The sequence below is a fragment of the Rattus norvegicus genome, chromosome 5 (genome assembly GCF_036323735.1).
Source record: "Rattus norvegicus strain BN/NHsdMcwi chromosome 5, GRCr8, whole genome shotgun sequence".
Lineage (NCBI taxonomy): Eukaryota > Metazoa > Chordata > Mammalia > Rodentia > Muridae > Rattus > Rattus norvegicus.
The window spans coordinates 166241595-166268032 of NC_086023.1; the positions used below are offsets into that span (position 1 = coordinate 166241595).

General features: G+C 45.8%; 1 protein-coding gene across 10 annotated transcripts in view; it reads left to right on the plus strand.

The window, feature by feature from the left end:
* Rere (arginine-glutamic acid dipeptide repeats) overlaps window positions 1–26438 on the plus strand; it is a 331790-nt gene that overhangs the window by 192825 nt on the left and 112527 nt on the right. For 9 of the 10 annotated variants that reach the window (XM_008764198.4, XM_008764201.4, XM_006239438.5 and 6 more), the window contains 2 exons: window positions 734–838; window positions 22192–22240. In XM_008764198.4, coding sequence (XP_008762420.1) covers window positions 734–838; window positions 22192–22240 — 154 coding nt within the window. Of the gene's footprint in view, window positions 1–733; window positions 839–6913; window positions 11188–22191; window positions 22241–26438 lie in introns of those variants that run through there. The other variant, XM_006239441.5, reaches the window with a different exon arrangement.

Here is a 26438-nt window from a genome sequence, read left to right on the forward strand (position 1 = left end):
GCTCTGTCCTCACTGTCCTTTAGCATGTGACCTTACCAGGCTGTCTTCAGAGTGTGTAGCCCAGAGTGTACCACCACCTCTGCATACCCCACAGAAGGATTCCCGATTCTTTCCTCCTGGTTTTTGAGGATGTTTTTTTAAGACAGTTTTCCTGTCTATGCATTGTGCTTGCTGTCCCCTGGCTCAGCCTCCCTGGTACTAGGATTATAGCGATGTGCTAGAAAGTTCTGAGCCCAGATGTTTCAACCAGGTGGGGAAGATGGCAGTCTTCTTTTTAAAACTCACCCCTTCTTACCCATGCCACCAAACAGTGGGAGAGAATTCCTTGCTTGTGAGACAGACCCGGGTGCTGTGCAAACCCCGCGGAGAGTGCATGCGCTCACTCGTGCACATGGGGAGGCGAGCCCGCTGAGCAGTGTGCTGTTTCTGTCGTTACCCTGAGTTCCGGAGCCTGGACATGGCTCTCTGCGGTTCTGTAGTAGTACGTAAGCTTTGACTAGAGGACGGTTCAACTTTACTTGAAGGTCACACCTAGAGATGTCGCTCTTCTCTTCTGTGGTACTTTGTGGGGCATACTGAAGCAACCATTTAAACGAAACAAAAATAAAAATTGCCAATCGAGCATGGACACTATATAAACGCTGTAGATTTAGACGCGTGCTTCCCTCACCCCACCTCACTCCCACTGCAAAGTAATTTAAACGTACATTTCTGTCTTTTGTTTTATCCTCAGAGGGAAGTGCAACATCTCCCATTTTTCCGACATATTTGCTGCTCGTGAATTTAAAGCCCGAGTGGACTCGTTTTTCTACATATTAGGCTACAACCCTGAGACAAGGTAAGTCACTTCGTCACTTATACCCACTTCCTTTCTCACCCACATGTGTGTGTGCTTGTGCATGTACATATCTGTGCTTAAGTTAGCAAGATGCCAAACAATGACTCAGTGCCTGCATGTCACATCCTGTGCCTTTGATGTTTGGGACAGCTCCTGCTTTGCCTGGACTTTGTTTTGCAAGAAAAGGCAGGGAAGTGAGGGTGTGGAGTGTGGAGGGATTAGGGCAGGTAAGGGCTGCCTTCTGTGCCTTCAGTTTACCGGGAGAGCATTGCCTTGATGCAGACTTTGTCAAGCCTTCCATTATGCGTTGGAAAAGATAAGTCAGTTTGGAAAATTAGATACTTATTGTTCAGTTAGCTTCAGGTGTGAAATCCAGAAACACTGACAAGGTCTGCTGAAGCTAGGAGTAGGAGATGAACAGCACCCTGTTGGAGCCATCTTGGTAAGGTGTACATGGGTAACGGAATAATGACTTAGACGAAAGGCAGTGTGGGTACAAGAGATGCACTTCACCACAGAAGACAGCCTACGGGTGGAAGATGGCCCTGTGCCTGCTTAGCCTTAAGTGCAGCTTCACTTGGTCATCGTAAGAGTGTCTCAGCCGAGGAGTTTCCTGGTCAGATTGGCTTGTGGAGGATTGACTTGAGGACTGCTTCTTCATGCTGGAGGATCCTGCTTACTGTGGGGAGCACCATTTCCTGGGCAGGCGGTCTTTGGCTGTTTAAACAGCTAGATAAAGGGGAGGATGGCTCACTAGCCTCCTCCGAGGATGCTTGCTGTACTCACAGGGACCTACACTCATTTCTCAGCAGCCACATCATGGCTCACAGTCATATATGACGTCAGTTATAGGAGCGCTTGTGCCCTTTTCTAACACACATGCCACATATAAACTCATGTAGGACAACACAAGTACATGTGAACAAAATTATCTTAAAAGCCAAAATAAACCTTTAAAAAGATGGAGAGCAAGCAAAAGAAAGCTAGCTGGTCTGTCTACATAGTCCCTGATGTACTTCGTTGGCTATGAATTGAGTTCTTTGTCCGAGTTTCTGTTTGTGTGGATGGCAAGCAGGCTTTAGGTTCCTTCAGTGGCAATAGGGAGTTGCGAGCATAAATAAACCTTTCTTTCCTTTTATCAGAATGCTTTATCACAACAAAAATGGAAGCAAAACGGCTGTTAGCATGCCGAGCGCCTGGGAGCTGGAAACCAGCAGGGTTAGCTGTGGTTCCATCTCACAAAGCAGAGGCCCGGACTAGAAGAGATGAAGGTCGCTGTGTGGTAACTAAGGGACCAAGACAGTTGGAGGTCTTTGTTGTTGTTTTGTTTTTGAAGACAAGATCTCACTATGTAGCTTTGAGAGTTTTAGAACTCACTCTGTAGATCAGACTGACCTCAAAAGCAAAGAGATCCACCTGCCTCTGGCTCCTGAATGTTGGAGTTTAAAAAACAGGCGTGTGTCACTATGCCAGGCTCTATTAGAAGATTTTATATAAGAGTTGAAAATAGGTATGTTCTGAACGTTGGGACTAAAATACTGCTACACAAAAAGGTCTAGATAGGCCAAGATAAAAATTATAAGGGGTGACTTTGTTCCTTTGTTTGTTTATTCATTTCAGTTTTCGGTGTTTTGACTCAGGGTTTCTCTGTGTAGCATTGGCCCCGCTGGAGCTTGCTCTGTAGACCAGCTTGGCATTTAACTCAGGAGTCCACCTGCCTCTGCCTCCCATTTGCTGGGATTAAAGGCCTGAGCCACTACCACCCAGCTAATAGTAGGTGGTTTTTTAATAGCTCACCGTCATCAATGAATAGGTCAACTAGATCCCTGTCCCGATCACTAAATCCACACAGAAACTTCAGAATTAAAAGTGCACCACAAATGGACTGAACAGATATCTATAAAACATTCCATCCGACAACAGCAAAACAATCTTTTCATAAACAGACCACATTTAGATATTAAAGGAATCCTACCAGGGGCTAGAGAAATGATTTGGCAGCTTAGAGCACTTGTTGCTCTCACAGAGAATCCAAATTTGATCTCCAAGGTGATGTTGGTCAGGTAGCATACGTACATGCGGCGTGTGCGTACATTCAAAGACTTAAACCTAGAACGTAAGTCTTAAACAATTGTTTGTTTGTTTACATCTCAAATATTACCCCGTCCTCCTGGTTCCCCCTTAGCCTTCTCTGAGAGGGTAGGGGCTTTCCAGGGTGTGTGGGTGGGTGGGTGGGTGTGAGGCCAGCCTTGTTTGGGATATGGATGGCACAGTTAGGTTCCAGTTTTAGGGAGAGCCTCTGCTTCAGTTTTTAAATGTTAACAAAAACTATTTCTTAGATTTTATTAAATCGTAGTGAAATAAGGCTCAAAACCTAATAGTGAAAGAAATTGCTGGGCTGGAGAGATGGCTCAGCGGTTAAGAGCACTGACTGCTCTTCCAGAGGTCCTGAGTTCCATTCCCAGCAACCACATGGTGGCTCACAACCATCTGTAATGGAATCTGATGTCCTCTTCTGGCACATCTGAAGTCAGCTACAGTGTACTCACATACATAAAATAAATAAATCTTAAAAAAAAAAGAAAAGAAAAAAGAAAGAAATTGCTAAAGCTGTGAGCTCAGGGAATAGCTCAGCCAGGAAAGTGCTTGCTGTGCAAGCATAAAGATCCAAGTTCAATCCCCAGAACCTGTGTAAATAAAAGCGTGCATCGAGGTGCAACCCCAGCACAGGCAGGCAGAACTGGAGCTTGCTGGTCATCTAGCCTAGTGTAGTTGGCAAGTGCCAGACCAGTGAAAACCACCGTCCACATGGAGGTGGTGCACACCTTTACTTCCAGCACTCAGGAGGCAGAGACAGGGGGATCTCTGAGTTCAAGACCAGCCTGGTATGTAGAGTAAGTTCCAGGACAACCAGAGGCTACACAGAGAAACCCTGTTTCAACAACAAAAAAAGATTCTTCAAAAGAAACACAGGTGTGACATTGAGGGTGGTGTCTTCTGACTTTTACACGCACCTGAACACACTCACAAGCTATACACATACCCACGAGTGAACAGCAAATCGGGGAAGAAATTAGAGCTGATACTTAGCAATTCTTAGAAGCACATGAAAATGCAAATACTCCTGTGAAGACATGTGTAGCTATGAAGGCTTACATTAAAAATGGGGCTGGAGAAATGGTTCAGTGGTTGAGAGCACTGGTTGCTCTTCCAGAGGTCCTGAGTTCAAATCCCAGCAAACACATGGTGACTCACAACCATCTGTAATGAGATCCGATGCCCTATTCTGCTGTGTCTGAAGACAGTTACAGTGTACTCATATATAATAAATAAAAAAATCTTTTAAAAAAAATGAAGAGAGATGTGTGTCGCTCTAGTCACTGCCAATCCTCCTTTTCTCCCTCCCCCTCCTTCTCCCCTTCCTCTTCTTCCTCCTCCCCCTTTCCTTCTCCCCCTCCTCTTCTTTCTCCCCCTCTTCCTCCTTCCCCTCCTCCTCCCCCTCTCCTTCTTCCCTTCCTCTCCTCTCTCCCTCCTCCTCCTCCACAATGTGCTTAGTAAACTCTTCCTCCTTTAAACAGTGCCGAGGTGTCAGAAGTAGCATGAAGTTAGTGATGCACTTCAAGGTCATAGAAAAACAAGGACAGACCTAACTACCAAAGAGAGTACAGAGAAATAGTTGAGACCATGAAGAAAATGAATGACATGGAGACTTAAGAACAGTGTGGTAAGTCAGTCAAAGGGCTGACTCGGACAAGGTGACTTGATAAAGCCTAGGCAAACCAACCGAGGGAAGAGACAACTTGACAACACATTAAAGATGACAACGGGCATTATATCAGTAACAGTGAAGTCCTGAGGCTTATTAGGGAATTCTGGGAGTAACCTATATCCCAGAGGCTGGCAGTCCTGGGAAGAGATGGACAGGTAAGCGAGACGGTATCCAGTCTGCCTAGTGCAAGAGTGCCAGCTTCTCCCACTCTACCCGGGCAGCAAAAGACGAGTACGCTCACATGTAAAACTAACCAGAGCCTGCTGCTGGGTCTGATGGCTCAGCCTGTAATCCCGCTGCTTAGGAGGCTGAGGCAAAAGGTAAAAGGAGGCGTTGAAATGTAACTCAGTGTAGAATGCTTGCATAAGGTGCATAGGCCCTATATTAATTGTGAGAATGGGAGGAGAGGCGATTGAAATATAACTATCAAATATATTCTTGGTATATGGCCTATGTTTGAAAATCAAAAGCTCATATTTCAGTTTCTAAAGAAAACAGTCATAAAGGTAGTAAAACTAGATCTCTTGTGTAGCCTGTTAAAATGAAGATAAAGAGCAGTTTACGCAGGGCTGGCTCAGCTGTTAAAAACACTTGCTGTTCTTACAGATGACCCAGGTTCAGTTCCCAGCATCCACAAGGTGGCTCACAACCACCGGTAACTTGAGTTCCAGGGGATCTGACACTCTCCTATGGCCTGCGTAGACACTGGGCTAGCATGTGATGTACAGAAAAAAAATCACTGGGTATTTATGGATTAATCGATTATGCCAATGATGAATATACCAAGAAAGGGACCCAAGAGAACGCATCACATTCACAGTAGCGTTTAAAAATTGGGCTGGGAGCTCGAGAGATGGCTCAGAGCACTGGCTGTTCTTCCAGCGGTTCTGAGTTCAATTCCCAGCAACCATCTGTAATGGGTTCTGATGCCCTCTTCCGGGGTCTGAAGACAGTGACAATATATTCATATAAATTAAATTAGTAAATATTTCAAAAAAAGTGGGCTAGGTATATACTTCAGTGGTAGAGTATTAAACTAGCAGCACGTGGGCAGTGTGTTCAGTTCCTAGTGCCACAGTAACAGTCCCCCCCCCCCCTTCCCTGCATGCTAGGACTAAACCTAATCAAAGAAAGGACCCATACAATGGAGAACTTAAGAACACTACCCTAGAGCTGCAGAGATGGCTCTTTTAAGAGTACATACAGCTCTTCCAGGAGTCCTGAGTTCAGTTCCCACCACCCGAGGATCTGACATCCTCTTCTGGTCTTCATGGTTACCCAAGTGTATACACAGAGACACATTTGAATAACAATAACTATGCAGATAATAATACAATTACACTAAAGTCACTTAGAAAGACCTCCCATGCTTATAAGATTACAAAATTCATACTATGAACATGACTGTATTCCTTAAAACAGTCCAGAAATAGTTTCTTTTTCAACCCCTTCTTCCACTGATATTCTTTAGAGAACTAAAGTTCTTAAAACTTAGGTAGAAGCACAAGTATCCCAAGTCACTTAAGCAACCCTAAAGAGCACACTTACGGGAGATACTGTGACACCTCAGAGCCATAAAACAGCACAGCACAGCACAGCACGGTACTGCTCAGAGGCTGGCTACCGCGTCCGGGTCTTAACAAAGGTACAGAGCATATACGTGGGGAAGAGAGAGCCTCCTCAGGCAAGGTTCTGCTAAGTCTGGATAGCCAGAGACTATAAGAGAAGGAGAAGGGTGAGACTAATCTCTGTCTCTCATGTCACACAAAAGTCATCCGGTGCACATAAAAACTCCTGTGTAAGACCTGGAACTGAAAAGCACTCCACTAGCTAATAAATAATAGTAATTAACAAACGCCTTACGTGGGATAGGATTCTGTCGCACGGCAAAGGAAACAGCCACGTCTTCACAGTGGGAGAAAAACCTCTGCCGAGTTTACATCTTACAGGGAATTACTATGGAGACAAGTATCCTGTGCTTTCTCTCATGACATCTAGGTGCAAGGCAAGGTGTGAGGGAGAGAGAGGAGGAGGAGGAGGAGGAGGAGGAGGAGGAGGAGGAGGAGGAGGAGGAGGAGGAGGAGGAGGAGGAGGAGGAGGAGGAAATGAACAGCAGAGCAGAACAGAGACTAGAGAGACATATGGAGAATCTACATTTTCCCACATAAATGCAGGACACAAAAACAGAAGACAGGAAGGGCCAGGGTGGGGGTGGGGCTTCTAGCTTTAGCTAATGTAACTCTAGTTAGAAGACAGAGCAAAAGGAGAGCAGGTGGGAGAAGGAAGGGTCCAGCAGGAGAACAGAGGGAGTCGGAGAGGGAGAGCTTAAGTAGAGTCCAGTGAGAGACCCTGAAGAAGTCAGTAGAGAAGGAAATGAGTCGCTGTCAAGCAACATCAGCTGCTTCAGTAATAATTGAACCAAAAATTCACTTATATTTGTATGTCAAGAGAGTACGTGCTCACGTCCATACTGGTCATCAGTCACATGTGACATGGTCTGTCAAGGATTTTAAAACCACAAATATCAGCGGATGATAAAGTTGTTGTGTGTTGCAGAGCCCTCAGGTGCATCTGTAATACCTGAAGAAAGGGAGGGGTTATCCTCTAGGAACGATACATTATTAGGTCAGACATTACCAACATGAATGTTGTTTAGTGAAGGATGTTGAGAACCATGCAGACATTTGAATGGTATTCTTAGGCTGGCCTGGCTTGGGAAAGGTGCCCACTCTGCCTGTTGTGGTTATGTGAGGATACACTATTGGGGCTTGCCATTAGTGTCTGGTTTTCTGCTCAAATAGGATACAGAGTAAGAGGGAGAGATAAATGAGAGCCTCCAGTCAGGTGCCAGCCTAACCTGAACCCCAGGATTCAGCTCTGATTTCAGTCTCTGATATCCAGACACTCAGGGAACATTCACTTTGCCTTATGTAAACAAGACTCATTCCAAGTTTACCTCTGCAGGTCAGTGTCCTCTGCAAAATGTTATCATTGTATTATATAGATTATATGAACAGTCTACTCAAGGTCTACTGAGTACTTAGAAAATAAACTTCAGCCAGACGATGGCGGTGCATACCTTCTATCCCAGTGCTCACTCGGGCAGGGGCAGGGGCAGGGGCAGGGGCAGGGGCAGGGGCAGGGGCAGGGGCAGGGGCAGATGGATCTTTGAATTCAGGGCCAGTCTGCTCTATAGAATGAGTTCAAGGATAGCCAGGGCTACACAAAGAAGTCCTGCCTTGAAACTCCCATCCCCCCAAAAGAAAGAAAGTTGAGCTCAGAGATCCTGGTAAATAAGACCAGTTAGGCCTACTATATAGTCAGCCAAAACACTCTTTGGTTGAGCTACAATAAACTGGTCTTAGCCATGTCTCAGTTCTGTGTTTTTGTGTTTTTTTCCCCCGTCTGGCCCCACTTTTTGTTTCAACTAGTACTTCATACCGGCAGGCTTAGCCTGGCTGCTTCATCTTTGAGTTACGAGCCCTAGGAAGGATTTTCTCCTTTTAGCCTGTCATGTTCTAGTCTCATGCTAGCGCTCTATGTTTGTGTTCTTCTGTAAGCCATTCACCTCCTGGAGTCTGTTCTGCATTTATCATGTGAAAGTGATCATAGTTAACTCTGAAGGTGACTTGTGTAAATTCTTGGTATTTTGTAACATCTTGAGGATTACAGAGGTTGTTAGGTATTTTCATTGACAAGGGGCTGCGCACTTTTATCTCGTGTAGGGTCTTTGCATACTGTTTGGGATGAGCTACTTTCTCGGTTACTCCCATGTTTGAAAAGCCTTCAGCAGAATAGCACCAAGCCCAGGTCTTACTATTTCAGTAACTTTTTGTCAGAAAACATCTTTAGATATTGAATAAAATATTTAAATCCTGTAAATGCAGAACTGGGTTCCATATATGAAAACCTGAGTAGGAAGCAGGTCATTGGTTCATGGTGGGAGGCAGGTTTGTTGTTGGCTCCAGGGGAGCCCGCTGTGACCCTGAACATCTCTAGGAGGAGATAATATAAAAAGCAGACTCATGCCAGTGAGGCCCCATGACAGACAGAACATACGTGAGAAGCTTCTGGAAGGATCCACCCTAGTGCAAGGTTGTGCAAGGTGGCTGTGGGTAAACTGTCTGAATGTTGCGGCTTACTCTTAGAAGTGACAGAACACTGCAAGAACTCTTCACCACCAACTCAAGTCAAAGAAACACCAAGTGCACCAAGTGCTTCGGCAAGTGTCCCACGCTAGCGTGAGCAGGTATGGGGAGACGCGGTCCCTCAGCACAACGATGGGCTGGAAGAAAGAGGAAATAGGCAGCCTGCACGCCTTCTCCCTTAAGGGAGCTCACACTAGCTGCCTGCCCTGGCCAACAACAAAATGTCAGGAAAGCACACCCAGGGGGAAGATCTGCCAGTCACCATTTACCTCTTGAGGAGGAACAGTCGGATCCCTACTGGGATTCAGAAGAAGCTTGGGTGGCCCAGGGAGTGACACCTAAACAATAATTTTGAAAATAAGATTTTCCTGACTTGGAGAAGTTTTTTAGTGTAATAGTTCCTGTGTGTAGCTCCACTGAATTATTTTTTATCCTTCATTCACGTGAACCTTTTCTGGGTGAAAGGGTTTCTTTGGTGCTAGTCTAGTGTGGGGCACTCCATTTCAGCAGTTCTCCATACTGTCAGCTGCAGTGGTTTTAGGAAATGTTCTTTCAGCCCATTGCCCTGTTTTCATGTGTTGGGGCAAAGGGAAACCAGGTAAATCTGGTTGTGTGTTCTTTCTCTGCACTTAATTCTTTTCACAGAGCCGAGAGTGAGTGCCCCTGAACTTGGAGTTTCCCAATCCCTGAATGCTAGGATTGCCTGGCTATGCAATGCCCAGGCTCACACGCAGCTTCATGCATGCTAGGCAAGCTCTCTTATAACCGAGTCTCATCCTCAGCCCCTTGGCACTTCCGGTATGCTGTACATTATGTTTTCTGCAGAAATATGTAGATTCCTCAGCTTAGACTTTGTCTCACAGAATAGACAGAGGGCACCTGGGACTGAGCACTATGTCCTGCTCTGAGAATCTGTAGGTCATTCCTGTTCTTCGAACAGATTTTAAGTTTCTGACTCTCCATTCTATTTCAGAGAAACAGTTGGTCCTGTGTGTCCCCCACTCCCACCCCACCCCCAACTTGTCTTTTATGTTTTGGGGGAATTCTGTGATCATTCTTTTTAAGTTATAGCTCAGTAGTCAAAAATCATCTTTCAGTTTGCAGGTGGGAATAACCTACATATCAGTTATTTCTTACATGACAGACAGTCCTTTGTGGTACATGAACATTGGGTGAGAAGACAGACTTGTTCTGTAGGGTTTTATCAGAACCTCTTGGCTGGTCTGTGGGCAGTGGGAGCGAGTGCTTTGGTCCTCAGTATTGCTGTATAGTAAGGTGGACTACATGGCTTTAGAAATCTTTCAAAATGAGTTTTTAATAGGTTTAGTTTCATAAATAGTGCTACGCGAATTTGGCTTAGTAGGAGGAATCAGGGAAGTTGAAATGAGGGGGTTTCTGCTGGATGCCGAAGTGTTTATAGTCGATGTCTTTAGGCATTGGGGGAGGACATATGCATGCATGTTTGTTTTACTGAGGGTCAGTGTCAGCCCACATTCCAGTTCATGCTAGGTTAGTGCTCTGCTGCTCAGTTTACACCCCTAGCCCCCACATCCTTGATTTGAACGTTGTCGCTGTTTTTATTGTTACAGTTCGTTCTTGGAGACCTGGCTGGGCTCATACTAATTACCTTAGGAGCTGCTGTAATTTAATCCCTTGGAGATTCGGGGGCTTCTTTTGCATGAAGCATGGGATTCCTTATGTGCTGTGTTAGTGCCGTCTCCATTGTGGCCATACCTGTATGGTTCGCTCTCTTGCTGGGTCTTTTTGTCAGGTGCATAGGGTTTTCAAAAAGACGTGTGTTTAGTTGACTTCTCTTTGCACTGCCGCTGTGCTTCAAGCATGCTTCTATTTCTGCATTTAATTCCAGCTGCAGTCATTTGTACCTGTTCCCGAGTTCTTGCTCTCTGTTGAAAAGGTGGTTACTTAAAAACCTGACTTACTTAAAAACAGAAAAGACAAAAGAAAACTTGCTGTTGTCGCCTGTGGACAGACGCTTCTCCCTATGGAGAAGCCTGTGTCTTGCGGAGTTCCTTGGTGTCGGCTGTCTGGAGTCCCCTTTCTAAGGCCCCACTTCCCTGCACACTAGCTTGGTGTGCTAGGAGAAGCTGCAGAGTCTGTTGGCTGGGCTTTATTTACGGAAACAGCAGGGTTGAGATTGATTGCGCTGTGGAGAGACAGTGTGTGGATAAGGGAGGGTCACAGCACATGCTCAGTCCTGTCAGTGTGAGGGAAGTTTCAGCGTTCTGCGTGAAGGCTTAGGTCATAGCACAAGCTCAGTGAGAGCTCTGTGAGGTCTCTCAGCCTGCATGTGCCTCCATTTTGAGTACTTAGAGTAGAAAAGGGCAGAGTTTTAGCAGTAAGTAGAGGTGAGGAATCCAGCTAGACTCACGAGAGCCTCTGTTAGTCATGGATGACCCATTCAGCCCCTGCAGGTAGGCGATCTTCCCCTGGCCTTCCCGAGCCGTTGGCTTTGCTGCTCAAGCTCCTTCTGAAGATGTTTATGAATCATCTCGCCATTCATAGTGCATGCTCCTGAAGCCTTTGATTCAGCCAGCTGGCCATGCAGAGGTGACATTGCAAAGCATAAAATCAGAGCCGTGCATGGGGTCTAGCAGGAGATGAATTAAGCAGACGTACAGTGTGAAGCTTTGTGAGTCTATCCATGGCCTCTGCCCCCTTCCTTCACCTCTTCCTCTCTTCAGCGTGATTATAGCCTGGGTTTGCCCAGTGTGTTTTGTAGAGCTTGTCTGTCTTCAAAACCTACAGAGCAAACCTGCAGGCTGCCTCGTTACCCTTGCGCCTTGTAGGGATTGCTGGGCCACAGAATGGATCTGTTTGGCTGTTTTAGGAAGGGTGGTAGGTGGGCAGCTATTGGTTGCTTTGAAGGTGGGTGGAACTTGTTTTGATTGAGAGCCTGTTTGCTAGAGCAGATTATAATTCTTGCCAAGTGACACATGAGGGGGTAGCTATGGCTGAGGACTGCAACTGTAACGTCCTGGTGTGCAAGGGAGCTGTCACATCACAGCAGCTTCTCCTGTCCCTTCTGAAGGAGCAAAGCCTTCTTTTTGGAGTTTGTGGCAATTTTCTTGCCAGCTTTGAGAGACTAAATATTAATGTCTGTATTAAATTGAGATTCATACACTTTTTTTTCCCCCCTCAGAGCTGGGGGCCGAACCCAGGGCCTTGCGCTTGCTAGGCAAGCGCTCTACCACTGAGCCAAATCCCCAACCCGAGATTCATATACTTTTATTTATTCTTGTATGTTAGTTTTAGCTTTGTGCTTTATGGTGTGTGTGTGTGTGTGTGTGTGTGTGTGTGTGTGTGTGTGTGTGTGTGTGTGTGATTTTTGCACTGAGTAGGAGAGGAGAGTGAATGAGTTTGGGGCCAAAGAAGGCAGAGGTATGGACAAGGTCACATTTGGTACCTGTGGCTGTGGTCTGACCATGGAGTAGCCCTCTCTACCCAGATGAAGTTGCCTCCCCGTCCTGTTTTCAGAGAGAACCCAGGTAGGAGGCTGTTACCATGGTTTACGAGGGAGCCAATCAGGATAAGCAGATTTTGTGCAGTGGAATTCTTACTCAAACAGGGAATTAGAGAAGTTTGGTGCCTCTCATTTCCTCTCCCCTTTAGGGTTGGGAACAATTTAGAAATAAGTCATGTTTTGTGCGGTTGTGAGGACTATAGAAAATGCTCTAAGATAGAGGAGGTGAATCGTCGTCTTCTAGGGGACAGGAGAAGTTCACTGTGTATTATCACTAAGGAGGAAGACTCGTAAGGTTTTAGCTGCAAACAGGGATCTTGTCAGAAGAGGCCTCTGATTGGGGCAGGGTTCAGCAGTATTAACATTTAAAATATTCCTAAAGCATTAATTTGTATTCTTGCATACTTAATTGTAGAATTTGAACCAAAGAGGTGCTGTGTAGAGAAGTAATGTAGGGTTAGGGTCTTTGTTGTTATTTCTGTGTTCGATTACCATTCCTGTGAGAGCCACTTTCTGTTATGACAGTGCGTGTTTGAACATTATGTTGGGAAGTTTGGGAATCGTACCCAGTGTTTCCCACAGTGTATAAAGCTGCTTCTGGAGCCAGACCATATGTTTGAGAGAATACTGACTTGTTGTGGTTCTTGTTGTAAGGTCTTTACTTTATCTTCTTTCATAGTTTGAATTTTTGAGGTTGAGGCCCACCTATCTGGCTGGCGAGTCCAGCTTTCATGGTATTTGGTGCAGTCATCTGTTTGATGGGGAGGTTTGGAGTGCCTGGCTCTGCTTTGTGAATAGTTCTGGGTTTCAGAATTGATTTTCTCTGCTTCACATGCAATAAAATCAGCAACATCGTTTTCTCTGTGTATGCATTTGTTCCTTACTCTCCTATCTTGAGAAAATTCATTTTTGGGGGAAAGTTGCTTCTGAAAGTCTGTCTTCTGTCCAGGGTATTTGGGACATGTCTGTCTTCATCCATCGCTATAGATTCTTGACTGGAAATCTGAGTGGGGCCGGCATTGTGCACTGAGTGTGTGTGCATGTGCATGCAGCCTATCCCTGCGAGCATCCTGGACACATTTGCTCTGTGTGTGTCACTGATGCCGCTTCTTAATGCCATCTGCTTCTAGTCTCGTCTTTGGGGCAGACTCCCTGGTTGAGGCCGCTCTGAGCTGCCCGAGGCCTGGTGTCTAGCATGCTGCTGATTCTCTAGTCTCCTGAGCTCCCGACCACTTCTTCCTCCTGAGCTCACTTTGTCTTTTCCACTTTGCTTTCTGTCCTTACTGAGCCATGTTCTATGTGCCAGGCACACGCTTGTTGTAAGCCTGTGAAAGAAGTTGGATAGGAAGGGGGAGGGGGCACACCAGCTAAAGGAAGGCTGTAGACATACACAGGGTTGATAATCTTCTGCATCATAAAGTTTCTGATCCAGGTGCCATGCTTACAACCATGTTTAAAACAGTGTGTGCGCTATGTCATACTGACACTCCAGCAAACTGTTGTTTAAGTCAGGTAGGCTGGAGATCAGTTCTGTGAACGGTCTTTGAAATACACATTTATTTGTGGTTATCTTTCTGTTGGGTGGGGGTCACTTATTTCTTTTTTTTTCTTTCTTTTTTTTTTTTTCTCCTTTGAGGTAGGGTTTCTCTGCATAGCCCTAGCTGTCCTGGAACTTGCTCCAGGCTGGCCTCAAACTCATAGAGATCCACCTGCCTTTGCCTCTCGAGTGCTGGGATTAAAGGTATGTGCCACCACCACCTGGCCATTCAGTCTTATAACCTTGGTTTGTAGTATAGGGCCTGGCAGATGGATCATTTTTGGGGAAATAAGAGGGACTGAAATAGGGTTTCATTATGCAGTTCCGGGTGACCTAGAATTCAGAGACCTACTTAACCTTTTCCACCCAAGTGCTAGGACAGCACATGTGAGCCACCAATGCGTGACACAAGTGTTATCTTTGACATAAATATGTTTAAATGGATGTAGCATGTAAGTGACTAGCACTCCAGACGCAGAGACGTGAGAATCTGAGTTTGCAGCAATTCTGGTTTACAGAGTGAATTTCAAATCAGCTAGCGATAGCCAGTTAGGCCCTGCTTCAGAACACGTCAACCCCAAACCACATGTGTTCAGTAAATGCTGATGTCAGCAGTTAAAGAGGTGAATGGATCTGAAGCCAGATGGTGTTGGTGTCCACATACTCTGTGGCATTGGGCCAGCTGCTGGTGTGCTCGGGGCTGTCCTTCTTTGGGTCTGGTCTCTGGAAAGGTGATGAGCACAGTGCAGAGGTGCCGTGTGCTGTCGCAACTCCCACGTCCTCATCTCCAGTTTCTTGGAGATGTGGTTCAGTAGCAAAGCATTCGGAATTGTCGTGGTTGTTTGTAGCCAGCTGTCCACACTAGACCAGTCTGCCTCCTCCTTGCTCTTTTTAAATATTTGTCTTTATCCTCTTTAATAAAACCTTTTTTTCCCCTACTGTGAAGATTGAACCCACAACCTGACAGCTGTTTGTTAGTTAAATGTTCTCCATTACATTGTATACTTCATGGTATTTTGTATACTTCATTGTATTTTGAGACAGGATCTCACGCAGTTGCCTAGACTGGCCTTAAACTTGGCAACCATACTGTTTCAGCCTCTTTCATAGCCGGGATTATAATCATATACTACCCTTCTAGGTCCTGAAATTTCATTTTTACTTTTTACCTATTTTTCTTTATGCTTATTAGTGACTTGTCCATGTGTATGTCTGTGTACCACAAGCTTGCTTGGTGCCAGAGCTCACCAGAAGTGGGCATTTGATCCCCTGGAACTGAAGTTATAGACAGTGATGAGCCACCATGTGATTGGGAATTGAACTTGGGTCCACTAGAAGAGAGTTAGTGCTTTTAACTGCTGAGCCATTTCTCTAGCCTCTGTTTTTAAGGAAGTCTCCTTCTATACCTGGTAACATTTGGTGTTTCTTTTCTTTGTGTTTTGTTTTTGTTTTTTTTCTTTTTTGTTTCTCTTTTCTTTTTACTAACCCGGTGTCAAGGTCTGACTTTGAATAGAACACAGTGAGGGAGCTGCTCTGCTACCTATGATGGTGTTTCTCTTCCTAACAGTACCCAGTGAGGAAGAGAGCTGATGTCTTCTGCTTCTTTGCCCACCATATTCATAGCACTACAATAGAGAGTTCTTATGCAGTGGCCTGGACTTGAAGCATTGCAGATTCTTCCTGTGGGGCAGAGAGGCCTTGGAAGTGTACTGTAGCCCTTGCTCACTGGCTGTGCTCTCTCTGGGACTGCGTCAGGCTTCTTCTGTAGTTTGATTTCAGTGCATGGAAAGTCCTGTCTTTGCTTAGGAGATCAGCTCAATCCTGGAGGACAGCTGTTCCTTTGGCGTGAGTATGCGTCCGTACGCACGTTTGCTGAGCCGTGGTTGCTAAAGGCATTGGTATTTGGGCAGCAGATGAGGAGCCTGGAATGGGGCAGAGTTAGATGGAGTTGCCAGCGCCCTGTGCAGCTCATTGAATGGAAGGTGAGGAACGTGAGTCAGTGAACGAGGCTGTCGGGCACTTGAAGGCAGCTCCTCTCCTGCTGTCTGCACAGTCTTCCTTCTAAATAGTGAGTGACTGCTTCCTCTTCCCTTCCTTTTGTAATAATCCAGTTTGTTTTCCAGCTCTTCAGCCTCGGGCTCAACCTCCTAAGTGCTAGAATTTCTGCCTTGTGCCACCACACCAATTCCAACATAGTTTTCAAGCCCTGTTTTTCGGATCTGAGATGGATGGTTTTGAGGGGAAGGTTGTATTTATGGTTCTTCTCAGCGTAGAGTTTACTTGTCAGCCAGCGCCCAGCTCTTAGCTCTGGACACTGGATTATAGTCTGAAGAAGCCTGCAGGAGAATTGCTTCTGGAATCGATTGCTATGCTTCTCGAGAGTAGTCTTTCCTTGCTCAGGCTTTCCTCTCTTCTGCAGAGCGCAAGACTGTCGCGAGCTTCCCAGCAGCTGGCTCAGAGGAATTTAGGCTTTGCAGCCTGCCGCTGTGGACTCCATGCCTGAGGGCGTGGGCTGCTCTCCACACTTCACTGCTTTTGAGTGAAAGCTGAACTTTGTTCCTCTTAGAGTTTGTCAGACCTGTTCTTGGGTTGATTGTGCCTGGAAGGTTAGCCTTCTGTCCCGAGTGACTTTATGACCTTGGAATATAGCCTACAGCTGCTAACATAGCTAAGATACACAGATTTAGAATATTAGAGTCATTGTTCATTCAAAATATATTTATTAGTGTCTAGCCTCTTTAGACACTGGGGCATGCCAATGAAAACTGCATTGAGATCCGCTCACCTCAGTCAGAGACTGTGAATCAGGAAGCAAATTTAGGGGTGTGCTATGAGAAAGGTTGCCGGACAGATAGGACAGTGGTTAAGAACACTTATTGCTCTTCCAGAGGCTCTGGGATTTAGTTCCCAAACCCCACATGGTGGTTTCCAACCACCCCTAACCCCAGTTCCAAGGGAGCCAATGTTCCTTTTCGACTTCCCAGGACACCAGGCATGCATGTGGTACATGTACATACATATGAGCAAAACATGTATATACATTAAATAAGTAAATCTAAAGAAACTAATAGGGAGTCTGTTAGAGGTCAGAAGTTCAATTCCCAGCATCCACATCCTGTGGCACATAATTCCCTATAACCCTGGCTCCAAGATCTGAGCACTTTGTTCTGGCCATTGCAGTTACTGGCTGCGCTGGATAGGAGCACACTCAAACACTTTACCGGAGATCAGAATGACTTTGAAGGGGAAGTGGGCAGAGAGGAACACTCACACTGTTTCTAGTAATATACAATAGTGTGGACACTGTGGAGATGAGTTACAGGCGTTTCTCACGAAGCCCTAAAGTGGAACCCACCATAGCACCCTCAGGCCCACCTGCCAGGGGAGCCCAGCAGTCTGCTGGGAATGCTGTGTGCTGGCCACCGTGGCCACCTGTGCGCATGGGCATGGCCTGGGTTCTTGCTCACTAGAAATAGAACAGGGCAGTGTGCTGTGTATGGAGAGGATTCAACTACAAAAAAGTGTGAAAGCAAATGGATGGAACCGCAAGATCATCCTTTTAAGTAAAACAAGCCAGTCTGAAGAGTATGTATTACATGTCTCTTCTCCAAGATTACAGTGACATGAAATGGAGGACTGACTGCCTGGGAGACAGGACTTGGGGAGAGCGAGAAGTACACACAGCACACATGGCAAAAGTGCTTCAAGGAGGTCCTTCACTTTGCACACTTACTGCCTGCCAGTTAAAGCTATGAACTGTGCATTGGTAAGAGCCAGTCTGCTCTTGGGCATGGTGAGGAGCTGAAAGAAGGCTTGGCTCCTATCTTCATGGTGGTTTTTCTCTTCAGAGCAGGGCAGGGTGTTATTTGTAACTATTCCAAAGAGTCCTGGCTGATAGAGGCCGCAGTGAGCTTTGCAGATTGGTCCTGTTGTGACTGATGGCCATCACAGAGGGCTAAGAATAGCAGTGACTGCAGCAGGCCTCTGTTGACTTCATGCCAGAGCTGTTCTCCTGTTTCTATAGCTCAGTTATTTACCCTTACAAGCTGAGGGGAGAGAGAGAGAGAAAGAGAGAGAGAGAGAGAACGAGTGCAAGAGAGAGCATGTGAAGACTAAAACGTTAGAGTCGAGTTGAGTCGCCATCCTGTTTCAGGAGTGTGAATGGTTGGCCCTGTGTGGTAAATACCCAGAGTGCAGCCCCTCCCTCCCGCTTCCCTTTTTGGGATGATGTCCGTTCTCAGGCCAGCCCTCGGGTGGTGCAAGCCTGTGAGCCAGCGACCAGATCTTTCTGTAGCTGGTGGGTTCCACCATGCTTCCTTCAAGCAAAGACTCTTCTCCCTTTTGAAATTTAGATGCAAGCTTTCTCTGCCTCTTTCTGTCCACTCCCTGTTTACTTCTTAGACTAAACTGTCTCCATGGTAACAGGTTACTTTTCAAAGGGAACATCTTGTCGTTTTATTTAATCCACTGCAGCTGAAGAGAGCTGAAATATTAAGTTGTAGTTGCTATGGATACTGCTTTGTTACATCAGTTTCTTTTGTATCAGATTTCATCTACAATGAATTTCTTTTTTCTTTTTCTTTTTGATACTGAAAAACAAGCACAGTGACCTACGGTCCTCCTTTTTGTTTGGCTTCAGCACCTGGTTGGTTTCTCAAATCCCAACCAACGTTTGTCAGACAGTAGAGGTTGACAGTCAGGTATTTTTCAAAACATAGATAATTTATATTAGCTATAAGAGAAATTCCCTGTGCTAGGAAAGACAATGGTAGCTTTCTAAAATTATGACCATGCAGATGCATATTAAGCCGGATGCATGGTATTTTAGTGTTTCAGATCACAGGTTCCTAGGAAGAAGAAAATGGAAGAAGTCAGCGGATATCATGGAGCTGGCCTATAAATAATCCCTGGAAAACAACGTCAGAATTGTCAGCTCGAGTCCAGTATGGACTGCACAGGAAGACACACACAAACACACACACACACTCACTCACACACACTCACACACACACTCACTCACACATTCACACACACACACTTCGTTCTGGGGTTGACTGGAACAGTGACTGGCTCAGCATCTGCAGCACACCTGCAGGCAGTGTCTGCTACTCAGCCACCCCCCCACCCCCCCACCCCCGTCTGCCTTTCTGTCTCATTTCAGTCTATTTGTAGCACATCTGTTGACTTTTTAAAAATTTCAGCTCCCGAATTCAGAAAGCAGGGGCAGGTAGATCTCTGAGTTTGAGGACAGCCAGGACTACACAGAGAAACCCTGTCTCAGAAAACAAACAAACAAACAAACATAGAGCCATAGAACCACAAGCAGAAGTGCACGCAAGTGTGGGCTCATGTGTGCACACATGAGTGCTTGTATCTGTGCACCTATATCAGGGTGCAGCTGTTCTCCTCAGAGTGGCCCTCTTCAGTCCTCTCAGTCATGCAGCCCTTGTCCTAGGGGGTTCTATCCCATCCCATGACATACCTACAGCCACTGAGCTTCCTCCTCATCACGAAAGTTATATTGACATTATTTTTTGTATGTGATTGGGTTTCTTTTTACGTTTTAAAATTAACTTTACACACATGTAGATCAGAGTTGGGTCTCTCCTTCCATCATGTGTTCCAATTCAAGGCACAAGTTTGGTGGCACACTCCTTTATCCCCTGACTGTTCTGTAGGCCCCTCACTTAGAATTTTTTTCAGATTATTTTGTGTGTGTGTGTGTGTGTGTGTGTGTGTGTGTGTGTGTGTGTGTGTATACATTCCATACATGGAGGCTAGAGGACAAATTCGAAAGTTGAGTCTCTCTGTGTACCATTTGACAGTTCAGAAGATTATTAGTAAGTATTTATGTTCACATTGCACACCAGCCTTCATGTGGGAACTTCAGTCGGCAGTAGGATGCTTGCCATTCCAGCAGTAAAGCAAAACAGAAACCAAAACATTGCACACCGTCCTTACAGCATCAGCTAGTGTTGGGTCTGGGTGTGGTATGAGAGTGGAAACAACAGGACAGCGCGCGCGCGCGTGATGGTAGCACTCCTGGGCCTGGGGTTTGAGACTAGGTATTGAGATTCTGCCTCAAAAGCAGCAAATGCAACAAGCCGGATAGCTATTGAGATGTTTCTGTCCTGTCCAGTTACATAACTGTGTGTGTGGCTGTGTTTCTTCATTAATTTAAATGCGACCGTAGCAGCACAACAAATATAGGAGCAGCTGCTGCTCTGAGGTCCTACAACAGCTGGATCCTGAGGGCGCCTCTTGTCGCTCTTGGTCTTACCCTTCCGAGCAAGGGTCCTCTGAGTAATCATGGCTCACAGTGATAGCCTTGACCTCACAGAGATCTGCCTGCTGCTCCTGAGTACGTGGATGGTGGGTAGCTTGCACAGTCATCAGGGAACAGCACAGGTCGATCGCACAGACACTCCAGAGTGTCAGAGATGGAGCTGTAGATCCGAGTCACCAGAGAAGCTCTGGTTCAGACTTTCTGAGGTGCAGTAGGAGCTCCTTGCAGGCGGAAGGGCCGTGGAAAGGCTGTGGCAGGCCAGCTTAGTCATGGCTACCTAGGAAATAGAATCGAACATGTTAGGGTGGGAATAGTGGCTCCAGAAGTGAAAAAGCAAACAGCCTGGGGTAGTGGTATACACTCTAGACTCAGGGCCAGGCAGATCTCTGGGTTCCAGGCCAGCCTCATCTACACAGTGAATTGCAGTCGAGCTGAGATTACACAGAGAAATCCTATCTCCCAAACCAAAACCAAACCAAGCAGTTAGTTTTAGAAAGTCATTTTGACTTGGACTCTTGAGTTCTTGACATGGTTCTTGAAGCAGTTATTCGCTAAATAATCTATTAGAAAGTCCGTCTAAAGCTTCTATGTCAAAAAGGAAAGCGGATGCCTACTCTAACAAAGTGAGCTCTGTGTGCACGGTCACCATGATAACCCCTTTCTAGTCGGCCTGCTTCTGTTGCACTGTTGTGGTTTTATTCCCTCTTGATAATGCCCACCTTCTTCCTTGCCATCTCCTTCAGAGGTGTCCAGTGCCCTCCAGGCTGAGTGACTTGGTTGTGTGTGCCAGGAATAGGGACACACAGGATGACAAAACAACAGCAAATGAGCAACTTCGCCCCCTCAGTCAGGGATTGTTGAGCTGTGGGAGGTGTACATCTTGTTTGCACCACAGCACATTGATGTAGCTCACACTGCAGAAACATGCAGTGGAGTCACAAAACAGCTTCTGAAAATTATCGTTTTATGTAGGGCCCTGATCATGGCTAGTTTGGGCTGTATGCAGCCTGTGGGCAGCTGGTTGGACATTATTGGAAGCATGGCAAATGCCCTTAACTTTCCTTAACTTGAGGTTTCTTCTGGACTGGCCTGTCTTATGTTCATGATAATGGTATCTGGATCTTTTCTGGTTGGATTTCTATGCCACCTCCCTGCCAGGTACTTTCTAAGAATCTTAGCACTGGGACTACATTTTTTATGTTATCTTTACTGTCCTCTTGCCCCTTGTCATTGCTACTGCTGACCCCCCCCCCACCCCCACCCCCAAACAGTTCTCTCAATGAGAACGTTTCTTGGAGTGTAAGAAAAAAGTGAGGCAGGCCATGTAGCTCTCTTGGTAAAGCGTTTGCCTGGAATGCGCGGTCCCTGAGTCTGCTCTTCAGGATCTTGTGCATGATGAGACACTGCGGTTTTTGTTCATTGTTTGGTTTTGTTCTTATGTTTGTTCATTGTTTTGTTCATATGTTTGTTTTTTAAGATGTTCTCTCTGCAGTCCTGGAGCTCATTCTATAGATCATGCAGACTCAGAGGTGGGATTAAAGGTCTTTGTCAACACGCATGCATGCATGCACGCACGCACGCACATACGTAATCTCAGCCCCCAGGAAGGAAGAAGAGATCAGAAGTTCAGACTCCCCTGATCTACATAGTGGTAGTAAGGAGGTGAGAGCCAGGGCTTCATGGAGATGCCTCATGCAAGTGCTACAGGAGATAAGAAGATAGCAGAAGAGGCTGCAGTCTTCAGAAGGATGGGAGGTTAAGGACATTTGCTTGTAAGCCTGCATGGCTGAAACAGTGTTAGAAACAGTGAGGGACTGGCTCCCTTTTGTGAAGTCTTTTTGGGGCTGGAGAGAAGGCTCAGCAGTTAAGAGCACTGGCTGCTCTTCCTGAGGACACAGGTTCAATTCGTAGCACCCACATGGCAGCTCACTGTCTGTGGCTTCAGTTCCCTGTCCATCTGATGCCCTCTTCTGTCCTCCATGGGGACACATATCCACATAAGTAAATAAGCAAGTATTAACAACAAAAAGTTGCCTTTTATCTGCTTGAAATGAGTTACTTTCCTTGAAAAAAAAATCTTCAAATGTTTACATCAAAACAATCATGTTAACCTTCTCTTCTCTTCACTACAGGAGGCTGAATAGTACCCAAGGAGAAATTCGAGTTGGCCCTAGCCATCAGGTAAAATAACTTAATAGCTTTTTATTTCCTGTTTTTCAGTTGCATCTTCATTCTTTTGAATAGCATCCTAAGAATGGTTATTGATATGGAGAATTTTCTATTTCTTTTTAAATCCAGAGTTACAGGTTTTATGAGTCTCTCTGTGTCTCTGTCTCTCTCCAACACTCTCTCTCTCTCTCTCTCTCTCTCTCTCTCTCTCTGTGTGTGTGTGTGTGTGTGTGTGTGTGTGTGTGTGTGTGTGTGGTGTCCCTGTGACAGTTTTTCACAGGCCCTATGCTTAGTCTGACAGCCAGCGGGCTTTAGCAGTTCCCCTACCCTGTCCCTGCTACAGGGGCAGTAGCCACACCTGGCTTTTATGTGGCTCCTGGGAGCTGAAGCGAGGCCTCCATGCTCATGCAGTGAGTGTGCTCTCTCCTCCCATCCTGACGTTCTGATTGTGTTGGTTTGAGACAGTGTACTGCTCTGTAGCTGAGTCTGGCTTTGACTCTGTAGTGTACGTAGAATTGCACTTCTAACCCTGCCTCTGTCTCCTCAGTGCTGAGGTTACAGGCATGTGCACTACATCCAGCTCAGGGGTCTTTTCTCCTGGCCAGACTACCAAGTATTAAAACATAAAAAGCAACTGTGGGAAGATGGGATGATGGACAGGAAGAAAGTGAGGATAGTCTGGCAGCCTTCAGTTTTATGGAGTGTTATAATGAAACCCATAATTTTATACCATAACTTGAAGGTTAATAATAAGAAAAAAAGAAATAAAAAAAAAAGGTTTCCAGCACCCAAGGGACAGAAGTAGAAAGATCTCTGGATTAGAGGCCAGCCTGGTCTATATAGGGAGTTCATGGACAGCCAGGGCTCCGTATTGAAACCCTGTCTCAAAAAGTAAAATAAAAAAGGCTGCAGAGTTTACCCATGTTAAAGGTTATAGTTCCATAACATTATAAATGTGTTGTCATTGTGCACCTGTCACAGACCCCATTTCCAGAAGTTGTCTCAGCGGTTCTGTCATGTTGACCCTCTCTGTCCATTAAGCAGGAACTCCCTCTTCTCTTGCTCAAGTCTCCAGAGCCACTGCTCTCCTTGTCAGAGAGCTTGACTGTCTTCTTCATAGATGTGGAATTATACAGTAATTTATCCATTGATGAACATTTAATTACTGTGTACTTTAATTCAAAGAGCTAGATCCTGGTTAAGAGCATATACTGCTCTTCTAGAGGACCCAGGTTCAGTTGCCTGGCACCCACATGGTGGCTCACAACCATCTATAGCTCTAGTTCCAAGAGATTTGATACCCTTTTCTGGCTTCTGTAGGCTCCAGTTTCACATATACTGCATATTTGCATACTGGGAAAAGTACTCACACATATAAAATAAAGTAAGCAAACTTTATTCGAAAGGACAGTGTTGCTCAGCGGTGGAGCACTTGCCTCGGGTGTGTGAGGCTCTAGGCTACGTTCCACTCCCACCACCACTAGAAAGAAGGAGAAATATTCTAGCATGCTTTCCTTCAGAGACAAGATGGCTGGTACTTTTCAGATGGATCTTGGGTGAGCTGTGCTCTGGCATCCGTTTCGTGCACTAAGGTTCCTCTGCTTAGGACTCTGGTTCCAGTTAGGAAACTCTGATGGGGGAGCACTCTGGCCACCGTGGTTCACATTTCCTACAGGGCTGTCCTAGTCAGTGGAGACCTGGCCTTTTGTAAGCATTGCTGGCGTTCCGTGTTGCTATCCTCACTAGTCTCTGTTCTCCATAGATGGGAGCTGCATTCAGTGGTTTGACATGGACATGTGTTGGGTCATGTGCCCATTGTTAAACTCCAGGGAAAATGGGCATATTGTGATGACCCTGGCCTGTCACTTGAGTGGACTGTGTGTTGGAGAGATAGCCAATGTGCTTGAAATCACAGTCACAGCAATCCTTGTGTGGCCACAAAGGATATAGATGTCTCTTAGTTGTTCTCTTGTTATTTGGTTGGTTGGTTGGTTGGTTGGTTGGTTTGTAGTTAGATTTTCAACATTTTTGTATGCCACATACATTTCTTCAGAACTTATTTTAACTCTTTGATGAGAGAAAAATAAAGAAAAATTAAAGACGTTGTCTTAGTCAGGGTTTTTTTTTCCCCCCTGGAGCTGGGGACCGAACCCAGAGCCTTGCGCTTGCTAGGCAAGCGCTCTACCACTGAGCTATATCCCCAAACCCTCTAGTCAGGGTTTTTATTACTGCACAAAACACAGGACCAAGAAGCAAGTTGGGGAGGAAAGGGTTTATTCAGCTTACACTTCCACATTGCTGTTCATCACCAAAGGAAGTCAGGACTGGAACTCACACAGGTCAAGAAGCAGGAGCTGATGCAGAGGCCATGGGGGGATGTTACTTACTGGCTTGCTTCCCATGGCTTGCTCAGCTTGCTCTCTTATAGAACCCAGGACCACCAGCCCAGGGACGGCACCACCCACCATGGGCTGGGCCCTCCCCCCTTGATTGCTAATTGAGAAAATGCCTTACAGCTTGGTCTCCTGGAGGCATTTCCTCAAGTGAGGCTCCTTTCTCTGTGATAACTCAGCTTGTGTCAAGTTGACACTCAAAACTAGCCAGTACAGACATATTTATCAAAATGCAGAAACCAACAGAGGGACAGTGTTTCTAGATGTTTCTCATTTTATGACAAAGGCAGAAATACACAGTAGCAGGGCCTTTAATTTTGGTCTTGTTTGAGGATAGTCTTCCTGGAGTGGGCTATTAGGTGGGCCTGACCAGGACAGCCTCTGGACTGTGGATTTGTGGGGGTGGTGCCCAGGGCCTTGTACAAACTCAGTAATAAGCTTTCTGCCTATGACCTGCATTGCTCTATCCCTAGCTCTGGACTAGAGTTTCTGGACCTGGAACTTAGGATGTAGATTAGGCTGGTCTCGAACTCACAGAGATCTGCCTGGCCCTTCTTTCCACGTGGGGAATTTTAAGGTATGCATCATCATGTCCTGGTAGTAGTGGTGGTTGGTGTTGTTGTTGTTGTTGTTATAACACATGTGGGTATGTACACATGAATGAAGTTGCTTTTGGAGGCCAGAAGAGGGCCTGAGATCTCCTGGAAATGTACTTATTATGCAGTTATGATCTGCCTGGGAACCAAACTTGAGCCCCTTGTTTGATTTTAGAGGGTGGACAGCTTGTCAATATGTAACCCAGATTGACTCTGCCTTCTGAGTGCTGACATTGAAGGCATGCACTATTGCACTGTAAATCATCATTGGGCTGTGATTTCTTTCTATTTACAGTTCTCTATTTTGTACATGCACGAGAGAGCACATACATGAATGTATGTGCATATGCATGCATGCCTGTGTACATCAGAGGACACACGAAGGAATAGATTTTTCTCCTTCTGCTCTACTCAGGCTGTCCTACCCTGCAGCTGTGCTTTGAATCCAGGACCCGGTTCTCTCCTCGTGCCGCTCATCACCTGCCCTTTCTCCTCTTCCCCTGTGTTGGACTTTCTGCCCATTTTCTCTCCCACAGTTTGTTTCCAAGGTGCAGCATCTGCATACTAGACTTTGACTTAAGATTTATTTCCTATCCCGACAGAAAAGGTGACTGCTAGGGGAGGATGCGCCTAAAACCAGAAAGAAGCAGATTTACTTGGCTTGGGTTTGTGTGCTTTCATTTAAGAGTCAAATGTACATTCAATATCAGATCTGGAAAAAAAAATTTTTTTTTAAGAAATATTTTGGAGTACCAAAATCAAATTACCTTCTGTCTTAGGGTTTTACTGCTTTGAACAGAGACCATGACCAAGGCAACTCTTATAAGGACAGCATTTAACTGGGGGCTGGCTGACAGGTTCAGAGGTTCAGTCCATTATCACCAAGGTAGGAGCATGGCAGCATCCAGGCAGGCATGGTGCAGGAGAAGCTGAGGGTTATACATCTTCATCTGAAGGCCGCCAGTGGAAGACTGGCTTCCAGGCAGCTAGCTAGGATGAGGGTTTAAAAGTCCACACCCACAGTGACACACCTCCTCCAACAAGGCTACACCTTCTAATAGTGCCATTCCCTGGGCCAAACATATGCAAACCATCACACCTTCTTAAAGTTTTTAGCTTTTTTCTACGGTAGATAATAACATTTTCGAAGTGGGAACATGAGGCCGCCTCCTCATGTCACTAAACTTTGCAGCGTTGGTGAGCCTTGTTCTGTAGGCTCTC